Source organism: Podarcis pityusensis, assembly GCF_964106645.2.
Source record: "Podarcis pityusensis genome assembly, contig: HAP1_SCAFFOLD_95, whole genome shotgun sequence".
In the NCBI taxonomy this organism is placed as follows: Eukaryota; Metazoa; Chordata; class Lepidosauria; order Squamata; family Lacertidae; genus Podarcis; species Podarcis pityusensis.
The window spans coordinates 31,251-44,862 of NW_028293442.1; the positions used below are offsets into that span (position 1 = coordinate 31,251).

Genomic DNA, 13,612 nt, shown 5'->3' on the forward strand with positions numbered 1-13,612 from the left:
TTCTAAATTCGTAATCGTATTTAGTTTTTGTCTCTTTTTCATTTGCCATGCCAACAGTTTGCCGCATTTATTGGCCGATTCAAAAGTCTTTTGTCTCATTTGTTTAATTTTCCATTCTATTTCCTGATTCATCATTTTCATATATTGTACTTGATATAACTTTAACTCTCTCAAAATCTCTTGAGATTTGGGATTTACTCTCAGTCTTTTTTCACATTCATTTATTTTGTCCATTATTTTATCCTTCTTCTCATTTTGAGTTCTTTTCTTTATCGCATTCTGTTGTATTAAGAACCCTCTCATAACCGCTTTCCTTGCGTCCCAGATTACTCTTTTCTCCACGTTGGAACTAAGATTTATCTCGAAGTAATCTCTCAAAGTTTTTTGGGCCTTCTTAAGTAGTTCATCATCTCTAAATAAGGTGTCATTCATCTTCCATCTGAAGGAGCCAGTTGGTGTTAGTCTCATTTCCATCTTAACAGCATTGTGGTCTGAGCAAATTTTTGGGCAGATTTCCACCTTTCTTGTCTTTGGTGCCATTCCTCTAGTTATCCAGATTTGGTCAATTCTTGTCCAAGTCATTTTGGCTTCAGAAAAGAAAGTTCCCTCTTTAGCCAAGGGGTTTCTGATTCTCCAAATGTCCACTAAATCCAAGTTGTCTGTCATATCAAAAAAAGTTTTCGGTAGTCTACCATCCTTGGTGACTACCTGTCTTTGTGCCTTGTCCATATAAGTAGATACCACTCCATTCATATCTCCCATCAGAATTGTGTTGTAGTCCATATGGTCCATCAGGGTCTCATGCAACTTCTTAAAAAAATCAGATTTCCCATCATTTGGTGCGTAGACTCCTACAATCAAAAATTTTTCTCCTTGTGTTTGAATTTCAATTGCCACAAATCTTCCTTGGTCATCTTTAAAAACAAATTTCGGTGATAAATTGTCTTTTGCGTAAATCACGACCCCTCTCTTTTTAACTTTGTCCGACGAAATAAATTCCTGACCAAGTCTTTTATTTATCAACAATTTCCTGTGTAATCTTGTTATATGTGTTTCTTGTAAACAAATTAGGTCCAATTGTTCCTTTTTTAATATATGAAATACTGACTTCCTTTTCTGAGGGGAATTCAAACCCCGACAGTTCCATGTTAAAAGTTGCAGGGCCATGATGTTATTATTTTAGTTCTCCTCCTACTGCACCTAGTGCCTGTTCCTCATCCGTCGGTGGTATCCCTTCTTTCGAACGGTCTTTTGGTTCCGGAAATAGTTCTTTTTGTAAATCTTCTCCGTGGTCTCTGCAAAATTTGTCTTTGTCGTCTTCCGATCTTATTTTCCTCTTCTTTCCTTTGTAGCTAAAAGACAGGCCTTGAGGGAGTTCCCACCTAAAGTTGATACTGTTCCTTCTCAGCAGGGTAACCAAATCTTTATATTTTGATCTGAGATCCAGAAGGTATTTCGGAATATCTTTAAATATTTCCACCCTTGTCCGATGTATTTCCAGTGTCTTCTTGAAATGTAGGCCCAAGATCTTATCCCTCTCTTCTTTTGTTCGAAAAGTAATCAGACAGTCTCTCACTTTCTTCTCTCCTCTTCTCCCAAGTCTGAAAGCATTTACTATTTTGAAACTGTCTTTTGCCAATTCTGGATCCCAAAAGTCCAAAAATTCCTGCGTGAGAAATTCAGCTAGATTGTCCTTTTCCACCTCAGGTACCGATCTGACCCGTAAGTTCACTTGCTTTTCCTTCAAATCTATCATAGACAGGGTCAATTTATGGTCTTCCAGTTGTTTATGCAGTGTTGGTAATTCCTCTTGAACCTCTTTAACCTCTGTAGCAGAAGTTGTAGCAATTTCTTTAGCCTCCTCAGCAATCTGACGTATTGAGGCCGATTCCTCTAATAATTTCTGAATAGTCTCTGTGTTAGTATTTACTTTCTGGCCCAAATTATTTATACTTGCAGTATTTTGATTGATGCAGTATTTTGATTAATACTTATTGTATTTTGATCAATCTTGTCACATGCCTCTGCTGCTTGTTGGCTTATTCTGTTTAAAGATTCATTGACCTTGGCCAAGACTAGAGCAAAGGTATCATCACTTGTCGTACCTTTTGCTTTTGGTTGTGCCGATGAGGCTGTTGTTGAGGTTCCAGAGGGGCCGGAGGCCGAGGATCTCCTTTGTAATCCTTCTTCTGTTCGAATAGGCCTTCCCGACCTTGTAGTCGATGCATCCGCTTTCTCTTTACCATCTGCCATTCCTTTAGATAATGCTCAAGGTCAGTCACACAGTTAAAATCAAACAGTGGAAATTTCCAGCAAGCAGTGTGGGAATTCCTCAAGTCAGCTACAGTTTCAATTATAACCAGTTGTAACAATTCCAAGTTCCACTAGGGGGACACTGTAACAATCATAAAAGTTCTTGGATACTTTAGTTTCTTTTTTAAGTCCCCCCAGTTTATTCAGGAAGATAACAGTCTATACAAAGTATTAACTTAGGACCAGGAGATATATATTCACATAAAATGTCCAGACTTTTATTTCCTGTGCAGGACTAGCTGTCAAAATATATTGCAAGACAGTACCTCTCTTTCTTTTCTAAGTTACCTCTGGAGATCCTTTCCCAGGGAATTGAACGATGGTTTAATCCCTTCTATTCCACTTCTTTATGAAGAAATCACATCCACAATTCTCCCCCCTTTTCTCTCAGTTTAAAGAGGGAAAAGTCCAGGTTAGATGATTGGATTAAAGTCCGCTAATACGTGCTTTTCCAATGCTTCCGCTTTCAAGTTCAATGCTTTGTTTTATCTACAAGGAAAGAGGCTGACTTCCTTTTTATACCTCTTTCCGTTTTCGGCCAGATTCCAGTTTGTACAGTTCCAATTAGACTATATCCTACTCACGGATCGTTGATTTTCAGGTCCGAATTTCAAGGAAAAAAGGCAGCGCTCTCCGGTCAACAGCTTGCAGCTTCACACCACGAACGAGCAGACAGCCCACAGCACAGCGCTCTCCCCCGCTCCGATTCCGAGCCCGTTGCTGGGCTTTTTACCGGGTTGGGGGGGGCGCCAAATGTGCCCGCTGGGTACCAGGCTCACAGGCTTCCCCCGCCTGTGATTTTTGAGGGTCCCCCGCTATGCCGAAAGCGGGATCCGACCCTTAATTCGTGGCGAGATTTCCTCCGGTCGAGGAAATCCGCCATTAACCGCTGGCGCTGCCTCCGGAAGTCTATCATTTATCATTTGCCTGATGAGGCCAAGGACGTTCTAGCTGGTCCTAGTGGGTCTGAGGGGGTACCTGAAACTGGGTTGAGACGTTCAGCTCGCACAACAAAAGGTAAACCTCCTGACAGGTTTGCAGTCACAAGTGTGTGGGTTGGCATGGCACAGTGTGAACCCGAGAGTTTTGAGGATGTTCAGAAACTGCCTCAGGAAGAAGCCAGGAAATGGCATGAGGCAATGCAGAAGGAGATGAGCTCAATGGAGTTTTATTAAATTAAAGATTGGGATTAAAAAAGTGGAAAAGAAACTGCTGGACAAATAATGTGGATTGGAATACAAAAGAGGGAGGTATGAGGAAGTCCAGAAAATAAGTAATTTAAAAATGGAAATGGAAAAGAGAGTTTGTTTTTAATTGTTATGTTTTTTTATTTTTTATTGTTGAGTTTTGTATTGCTTTTTCTGTGTGTTGTTTTTTGTTGTTGTTTAAAACTTTAATAAAAATTATTAAAAAAAAGAAAAAGAAAAAGAAACAGGCCGTGAGCAGCCGCTGGGTTTACCGTCTTAAACCCACAGCAACAGGGGAACCACAGTACAAGGCTAGGCTAGTAGCCAGAGGGTTCACGCAACAAAAGGGGCTGCATTATACTGAGGTATATGCTCCTACCTCCAGAAGTGAAACTCTGCACATGCTCTTAGCGATTGCTGCACAAAGAGGTTTTCAGGTGTATCAATTTGATGCGGATGTGGCCTATTTGAACTCAGAGCTCCAGGAGGATCTGTACATGCTTCCTCCTTCAGCGTTTGAGGGCAATGAGCCGAATACTGTATGAAAGTTTCACAAGTCCATTTATGGCTTAAAGCCTTAGAGAAGCTAGGTTTCAAGAAGAGTCTGAATGAAGCCTTAGAGAAGCTAGGTTTCAAGAAGAGTCTTGCTGACAGCTGCCTGTACCTTAAAGGGTCAGGAGAGTCACAGGAAATGGTGTTGATCTTTGTTGATGACATCATTCACACCTCAGGGTCAAACAAACAGGTGCAGAAGTTTGCCAAAGAGCTTGGAAAACGGTTTCAGCTCAAGAACCTGGGTGCAGTAAGGATCTACTTAGGTGTTCAGATAGACAGGACTGAAGATGGAAGCTTCTTGCTCAGTCAGAAAGGCAAGATTGAGCAGTTAAGAAGTTCAGAATGTCTGATTGTGCAGGGGTTAGGGCACCCATGGAGACGAGCTACGTGAAAGACAGTTGGCTAGCAGAACGCGTTGAGTGCGAGAACGCTGAGCTCTTCCAGTCCGCTCTGGGTAGTCTGTTGTATCTGTCCCAATGGAGCAGGCCGGACATTGCTTTTGCTACCAATCTGCTCAGTAGGGAAGCATCAAAGCCCAGTGTAAATGCCTGGCATGGTATCAAGCGGGTGCTGCGTTACCTGCAGGATACCAAGGACTTCAGTCTCAAGCTGTCAGCTGCAGGTGAGACGGCGCTTACTTGCTGGGCAGATAGCGACGGGGCGAATCTGGATGACAGGAAGTCCGTATCTGGGATGGTAATAAACCTTGGGGAATCTCTAGTTGGGTGGAAGTCCCGGAAGCAAAGTCTCATTGCGCTGTCCTCTACTGAGGCTGAGTTCATTGCACTGTCGGAATTGTGCAGGGAACTGGAGTTCTATAGATGCCTGGTGCAAGAGATCTATGGGGATTGTTGCCTGCCCATCACTGTTTGGGAAGACAATCAACCCTGTCTGAAGTTGGCAGAATCCGGGCAGTTTAAGGCCAGAACCAAGCATGTAGACATACGTTTCCAGAATGCGTGTCAAAGTGTCAATGCTATTGAAAGCAATCCTATTGAAACAACACAGCAATTAAGAGGAAGGAAAGAACAGAGCATTGTGTAGCAGATCATATTTCTGCTGTCTCAGAAGAGGACATTTCCTTTTTCTTTTAGGGTCCAGTGTGCTTTGAAGATGTTGCTGTTCGTTTCACGGATGAGGAGTGGACGTTGCTGGATCCTGACCAGAGAGCTCTGCATAAGGACGTCATGGAGGAGAATCGTGGGATCGTGGCCTCTCTTGGTAAGGCTCCCTGTGCGATCGTCCTATCAGCCTGGATATTCAAAAAATACCTCTATGTAACAAACCTCATACATTTCCACATAGCTCAACAGCGCCCAATACAACACCTGGGAACCTAACACCCACACAATAAACCTTGAACAGCAAATTCCAGTTTTTTCTGTGAACCATCTTCCTCCAGTTCTGCCTTTTTATACCACGGTTGGGACTCTGAACTGCCCAGGCATCTTAAATGAGCAGAACCACCAAATTATGACCCACACATGCGCAGATGCAACGCTGCAGGTTGCGAACGCTGCGGATTGCAAACATGTCTCCCACACGGATCATTTTTGCAACCCGAGCATCCACCATACTCCAAAAGAAGTGGTGTTATGAGCCATCAAACATCTGAAATGCACTTGTTTCTAAAAGGCTTTCACAATTTTACCAGTACAGTCTATCAAAGAAAGCAACATTCAACAACCCATCAGAATCTAATAAATATGTTGGTTAATGACAAACAACAAAGGTAATGAACACACACGCAACTCCCTTTAGTTCTTCTTCATTTGTTCCTGAGGCTCTAATCCCATTTTGTCTCCATTGCAGATTGTGATGAATTGCAGATTGAGAACAAGGCTGAACAAGACAAAATCCCCAGAGAGGAGAAGCCATGCAAAAATTTGGAGTATGGGGAGAGCTGCAGTCAGAGCTCCAATCTCACTAAGCATCAGAGAATTCATACAGGAGACAAACCCTATCAGTGCATGGAATGTGGAAAGAGCTTCAGTCAGAGCTCCCATCTCACTTCCCATCAGAGAATTCATACAGGGGAGAAACCCTATCATTGTGTGGAATGTGGGAAGAGCTTCAGGGAGAGCTCCCATCTCACTTCCCATCAGAGAATTCATACAGGGGAGAAACCCTATCAGTGTGGGGAATGTGGAAAGAGCTTCAGTCGTAAGAGTGATCTCACTTCCCATCGAAGAATTCATACAGGGGAGAAACCCTATCAGTGTGGGGAATGTAGAAAGAACTTCAGTCATAAGAGTGCTCTCACTTCCCATCGAAGGATTCATACAGGAGAGAAACCCTATCAGTGTGTGGAATGTGGAAAGAGCTTCAGTCACAGCTCTGCTGTCACTAAGCACCAGAGAATTCATACAGGGGAGAAACCCTATCAGTGTGTTGAATGTGGAAAGAGCTTCAGTCAGAGTTCTGATGTCACTAAGCACCAGAGAATTCATACAGGGGAGAAACCCTATCAGTGTGGCGAATGTGGAAAGAGCTTCAAGCATAAGAGTGATCTCACTTCCCATCGAAGAATTCATAAAGCGGAGAAACCCTATCAGAGCATGGAATGTGGAAAGAGCTTCACTGATGACTCTCTCACTTCCCATCGAAGAATTCATACAGGTGAGAAACCCTATCCGTGCATGGAATGTGGGAAGAGCTTCAGGGAGAGCTCCCATCTCACTTCCCATCAGAGAATTCATACAGGGGAGAAACCCTATCAGTGTGGGGAATGTGGAAAGAACTTCACTCAGAGCTCCAATCTCAATAAGCACCAGAGAATTCATACAGGGGAGAAACCCTATCAGTGTGGGGAATGTGGAAAGAACTTCAGTCATAAGAGTGCTCTCACTTCCCATCGAAGGATTCATACAGGAGAGAAACCCTATCAGTGTGTGGAATGTGGAAAGAGCTTCAGTCACAGCTCTGCTGTCACTAAGCACCAGAGAATTCATACAGGGGAGAAACCCTATCAGTGTGTTGAATGTGGAAAGAGCTTCAGTCAGAGTTCTGATGTCACTAAGCACCAGAGAATTCATACAGGGGAGAAACCCTATCAGTGTGGCGAATGTGGAAAGAGCTTCAAGCATAAGAGTGATCTCACTTCCCATCGAAGAATTCATACAGCGGAGAAACCCTATCAGTGCATGGAATGTGGAAAGAGCTTCACTGATGACTCCTCTCTCACTTCCCATCGAAGAATTCATACAGGAGAGAAACCCTATCCGTGCATGGAATGTGGGAAGAGCTTCAGGGAGAGCTCCCATCTCACTTCCCATCAGAGAATTCATACAGGGGAGAAACCCTATCATTGTGTGGAATGTGGAAAGAACTTCACTCAGAGCTCCAATCTCAATAAGCACCAGAGAATTCATACAGGGGAGAAACCCTATCAGTGTGGGGAATGTGGAAAGAACTTCAGTCATAAGAGTGATCTCACTTCCCATAGAAGAATTCATACAGGGGAGAAACACTATCAGTGCATGGAATGTGGAAAGAGCTTCACTGATGACTCCTCTCTCACTTCCCATCGAAGAATTCATACAGGAGAGAAACCCTATCAGTCTGTGGAATGTGGAAAGAGCTTCAGTCAGAGTTCTGATGTCACTAAGCATCAGAGAATTCATACAGGGGAGAAACCCTATCAGTGTGTGGAATGTGGAAAGAGCTTCAGTCACAGCCATGGTCTCACTTCCCATCAAAGAATTCATACAAAGGTCGGAAAAATATTTCATTCTGTAGCTTTAGGAGTCAGGCAAATCCGCACCTTGTTAACCAGGCCCTTGGCTGATTGACATCTAAGGCCCTTTTAAAATGTGGTGGGGAGTTGAGTTACTGATGTGTATTTTGTGTTTTTATGTTGTAACCGTCCTGAGACATGTGGGAACAGGAGTCAACACTTAGAGGCTGAGGGGTTTTTGCCCCCCAATGATATATTTGAGGGGGCCACCCCCCCCAGTTGATAGGCATTGCCATTCCAATGCCCTTTATGCATCATGTGATTGATTGTGCAAGGCAGGCCTTACCTGGCCCCTTCCTCCAATATTTTATTCAAGTTGGCACCACTGGGTCGGGTGGTAGACAAATTAAATAAATACATAAATCACCTTCCTTTGCACATGTTTCAGCCTGTCAATATCCTTATTTTTTATCATTTTTAATATATATGTGCCTTTCATCTGAAGATTTCACAACATAAACATACAAGATAAAAGCATGGCTTTCTCAAAAACAAGAAAAGCCAGAGAAATCTCTCCTCCCCTTTCTCTGGATGGTGTTACAAACTTTGTTGATCAGGGAACAGCTGTGGAAATAATGCATCTTGATTTCAGTAAGGCTTTTGACGAAGTCCCCCATAATATTTTTGCCTTTAAGCTTCTAAAATGTGGGCTGAATGAGGAAACTGTTAGGTGGATTTGAGTAACCGAACCCAAATTGTCCTCCTCCATGGTTCCTCATCATCCTGGGGGAAAGTGACAAGAGGGGTGCTGCAGGGTTCTGTCCTGGGCCCGTTGTTGTTCAACGTCTTTATGAACGACTTGGATGAAGGAACTGAGGGGATCCCCATCACATTTGCGGAGGACACCAAATGGGGAGCGGAGGCCAATGTGGCAGAAGGCAGAATGAAGCAACCAGAAATCACCTCAACCCAATGGACTGGTGACCCCCTCCTCCTTTTCCTCTCCCCCCAAGCCATCAATACAGCTAACACGATCAATATTCCCCCCAGCCTCACACCTCCACAGAGATCCCCACCCAACACCAGTCCAGGTGACATCAAAGGACACTCCCCATTACCCAACAATCTACAACTCACTCTCAGCACCCCTCCCCATGCCTTAGTAAGTAAAATAATTCCCCTTGTTGCCAGGATTTTTAAGGTACCAGTGAGCCACTCAAATTGTGTCCCAGAATTGACAGACGCAGCAGTGGAGAAAAAGAAAGTGATATTTATTGCTGAGCAATAAGTGACCCAGTGGAATCCTTTCCCAAAGACTGGGCCCCGGGCTCCAGCTCCCTGAGGCTTTATACCTGAGTACATACATGACATAATCGATACAATCGCACACGGCAGCAAAAAGAAAACCAATGAGAGCATTCAAGCCTTGCCCCCTGATCATGCAAAGAGTTCCCTCCCAACTTCTGCTTTTTCAGTCTGAACATGCATTTAACCTTTCCCCTGATTTATGGTAAGAAGGAAGAAAAAGGAACTTTGGCCCTTACGCTCCTACGCGGCCATCTGCTATACCGGGACATTTTGCGGTTAGCATCTTCCTGTTTGAGCTACTCAGGACCCTGTCTGGACAGGGGGGAAAGTGCCAGCACAGCAGATTTATTGCTTCCCCCTTATGTTAGCGAGACATTAAGAAGAACAAGGGAAGCGAACTGGGGCAGAGTTCATTTCGGATTCTTCCGATCTAAGCAATTTGCTATAAGCTTTTGCAGAAGCCGTCATGATTCAAACATGGATTATATAAAAATCATAAGGATATATGGTTATATGGCTAACTGATTCTATGAAAAGCATAAGGGTAAAATTCCTCCAGGTGTTCCTGATTCACCCTAACCTCAATAAAACAATCCACAAACAGGCTAAAATCTGACAAACAAGCAGCACATAGGGGCTGCCAGAGCATATCAACACCCTCATCCCTACCCCAACTTACCAGTGATGTTAATAACATGAGCAACATTGCTTATGGACCCGATATCCAACATAGGCGTCACAAAGACGGTTGGAGGATGGATGGCGGCCAACAGATTGAGGTTGAATCCTGCCAAGACAGAAGTACTGTTTTGGGGGGACAGGAGGCGGGCAGGTGTGGGGGATTCCCTGGTCCTGAATGGGGTAACTGTGCCCCTGAAGGACCAGGTGCGCAGCCTGGGAGTCATTTTGGACTCTCAGCTGTCCATGGAGGCACAGGTCAATTCTGTGTCCAGGGCAGCTGTTTACCAGCACCATCTAGTACGCAGGCTGAGACCCTATCTGCCTACGGACTGCCTCGCCAGAGTGGTGCATGCTCTGGGTATCTCCTGCTTGGACTACTGCAATGCGCTCTAGGTGGGGCTATCTTTGAAGCTGACCCGGAAACTACAACTAATCCAGAATGCGGCAGCTAGACTGGTGATTGGGAGCGGCTGCCGAGACCACGTAACACCGGTCTTGAAAGACCTACATTGGCTCCCAGTGCGTTTCCGAGCACAATTCAAAGTGTTGGTGCTGACCTTTAAAGCTCTAAACTGCCTCGGTCTAGTATATCTGAAGGAACGTCTCCACCCCCGTTATTCTTCCTGGACACTGAGGTCCAGCACCGAGGGCCTTCTGGTGGTTCCCTCACTGCGAGAAGCCCAGTTACAGGGAACCAGGCAGAGGGCCTTCTCGGTAGTGGCGCCCGCCCTGTGGAACGCCCTCCCACCAAATGTCAAAGAGAAGAACTAAAGGGAGATGGGAAAAGGTTTCTCTCAATATTTTCTGTGCTTAGAACTCTGTACCTAAGAAAGGTTGCTCTCAAATACTATCTGCAGTAAATTCCTGTGCTAATCCTGTGCTAATCTTACTTCTGCAAATTTTGGCCAGACAGTTAGCACACCGCCAGTGACTGCTTGCAAAATTTGGCTGGCAGGTCAAAAGTTCGTTTCCTGCCTAGCCAGCTAGCAAGAAACCGCTGCTGTTAGCAATAACTAACCAGACCTGCTAAATTTGGCTGGCGGGTCAAAAGTGCAGATTTAACCAGGCCTGCTAAAGAGGCCCCTTTTCCTGTCTTATGCTTACTAATGCAAAGATAAGAAAAGACACGTGTACGAAGGAAAGGGGAGGAATGTGTTTAGCAAGCAAAATAGAAAGACAGGAATGTTTAGCAAGCAATAAAATGTGTTCAGCAAGCAATATGGAAGTGCCATATAAGGAATAAGTTGAAAACTTGCCAGCTGATTGGGGAAGTTTTGGGGGGAGGTCTGGGAGGTGGGTAAATACTCTCAAAGTATAAGAAGGCTTGCAGATGCGTATTGCTTTACAGCCAGATTTCAGAAATTATTCTGCTGGCTGTCTCTGTGCACAGATTTCAATAAACTTTTTCTCCAAAGAAGATTTTGCTTTCCTGGTACTTTTGTTCCCTCCAAGGTCCGGGGATGGCGTGGCTGATGGATCCCTAGGTAAATAAGGCTTCATTTCTTTGGGGGCTCGTCCGGGATAAGCCCTCTCCCCAATACGGACCGGAGGGCCAGGCTCAACAAAGGTGAACAGCTCAGCAGCGTTTGCAGGCTCCCGTGCGCACCCCACCTGTTTCGTGGGGGGAGCCAGCCACACTGTCCTGCAGTGGAGACATCTTGTTGAGGGAGAAAAACAAAGAGGACGGCGCCGAGGGGACAGGTCCGCAGCGGAAAAAGGTAAGCCCAAGGGAAAGGGCGTGGGCCCCCAAGGAAAAGGGGGGCGAGGTCTGATCAGCCTCACCTGGTTGGGCAGTAGAGTGCCAGCCACCAGGAATAAGGGGATTGGTTGCGCAGTAGAGTGCCAGCCACCAGGAATAAGGGGATTGGTTGCGCAGTAGAGTGCCAGCCACCAGGAATAAGGGGATTGGTTGCGCAGTAGAGTGCCAGCCACCAGGAATAAAGGGGACTGATTGTGCAGGAGAGTGCCACCAGCAAAAATTTGGAACAGAAGAAGGAGGGAAAATTATTTTGGTGTGTTTTGTGTATTGCATGCTGAAATTATTTTGGTGTGTTTAGTGTGTTACATGTTGAAATTATATTGGTGTGTTTTGTATGTTGTATGTTGCATGTCAAGATACTCTAGTGGCTGAATTGTCAAGTGTGGGCCAGGGCTTAGTGTCCCCTTGGCCGAGCGATTGTAGGTCTGTTGTGTGTGAAGTATCTGGAAGAAATGGGTTCTGGCCAAAGTAAAAGTACCCCTTTGAAATGCTTTTGGGGATTCAAGCTGATGAGAGGGGAGGATGAGGACATTGTGTAAATTAGATTGGCCCACCCCAAAATAACAAATTGGCCGTCCATCAGGACCCTTGATTTGCAACTCATTAACCCATTATATCAGAACATTTTGAATGTCCACCCTGATCAAATCCCCTACATTTCCACATGGAAGACCAATGTGGAACAGAACCCCCCCCCCTCCTGGCTGAAGTCATGCTGCCAAAAAGTCTCAGGCAGCCGTATCTGCTCAGTCAGGAAGACAGGAGGACAACCCCCCAGTCCTCCAGGATTCAGAGAGGGAAGAAGATAAAAGTTTTGATGCCCCACCACCTCATGCCCCGGCAACAGCCCTGGCACCACCCCCGCCACAGGGAACAGATGGCCCAGCCCCCAATCCCGTGGACAATGCATTGGTAGACCTGGGCGAGGATGGAGAAAGGGAGGAACGAGAAGAGGATGGTGAGGATGAGGAATTTGTAAAAAGATTAGTTAAGTTGATAGGTGATAATAAGAACAGGCAGAACGTTTGAGAAAGTATGTGGAACCTTATGCAGGAGAAGTGGACGTCAGTCCCCATATGTTAAAAACAGCGGGATGTGTAGGGGAACAGAGAAGAAAGTGGCAGAAAGAGTGGGGAAGGCAGTGAAAAGAGTGACCCTCCATAGGGCACATAAAGCACAGGAGGAGGGCGCGGCCAGAGTGATGCCTCTCCATAGAGTGTATGACCCTCCGGCCCCCACGGGACCTAATGGGGTGGTGCCCAATAGAACTTATACAGTTCAACATGTCCCCTTCTCTAGTGCAGATGTTTGTAATTGGAAGAACCAAAACCCTTCATTTGAAGAAAACCCTGCCAAAATCATTAAGCTGTTTGAGGGAATTTTTTTAAAACATACAACCCCACTTTTTATGATGTGCAATATTTGATGGATGCCCTGCTAGCTACAGAGGAGGATAGGTGAATTCATGCTGAAGCCCGAGCACACATGAGAGCGCAGGGGGCAGGAGATCAAGCTGTTGCAACAGGATATCCTGAAACTACACTGAATTGGGATTATCAGACCATTGAAGGGCAAAATACCCTCACCACTTATCGCCAGAATGTCTTAAATGGCATGAGGAGGGCAGCCAGAAAACTCACCAACTTTGTGGAGGCCAGAGAAATAGTGCAAGGAACAGAGGAGGCCCCTGGAGCCTACTTAAAGAAGCTGAAGGAAGCCTACCGCCAGTATATCCATGCCCCTATCATAAAAACTGCCTTTGTAGCCCAAGCAGCGCCCGATATTTGCCGAAAAATCCAGATGGGCCACACCCTGAAATGGATGTTAGAAAATAGCCCAAACCACTTATAATCAGAGAGAGGAAGAGGCCCAGAAGAAAAAAGGAGAAGTACCAGGCAAAGAAGTTGATGGCCCTGAAGACGGGAGGTCCACCGTTAGAAGAAGAAGAGGAGGGCGAGGCCGCCTAGGAAAGAGTCAGCGTGCCATCTGCCGAAAGGCACCTATTTCCTCTCCCAGGCTAAAATGAGGAAATGTCAGATGCTACTACATCCGCGTTAGAAATTCCAAGTCACCACAACCCTCAACCCAGCTGCCCTATTACCGGTAGGAGTAGGTGAGGAGCCCACGCATGAT

General features: G+C 45.3%; 2 protein-coding genes across 11 annotated transcripts in view; both read left to right on the forward strand.

Moving 5' to 3' along the window:
- LOC308468957 (uncharacterized protein) overlaps positions 1-13,612 on the forward strand; it is a 62,515-nt gene that overhangs the window by 22,511 nt on the left and 26,392 nt on the right. For 6 of the 10 annotated variants that reach the window (XM_081024288.1, XM_081024282.1, XM_081024280.1 and 3 more), the window contains one exon: positions 5,150-5,276. The exons of the other annotated variants lie outside the window; for them this stretch is intronic. In XM_081024288.1, the coding sequence (XP_080880414.1) occupies positions 5,150-5,276 (127 nt within the window). The remainder of the gene's footprint in view (positions 1-5,149; positions 5,277-13,612) is intronic. 10 annotated transcript variants of the gene reach the window in all.
- LOC308468961 (uncharacterized protein) lies at positions 6,614-8,169 on the forward strand (the record flags this gene model as incomplete). Its single annotated transcript, XM_081024299.1, has 1 exon — positions 6,614-8,169. One exon carries the CDS (start codon positions 6,614-6,616, stop codon positions 7,844-7,846), a length of 1,233 nt encoding a protein of 410 aa, XP_080880425.1. The 3' UTR covers positions 7,847-8,169.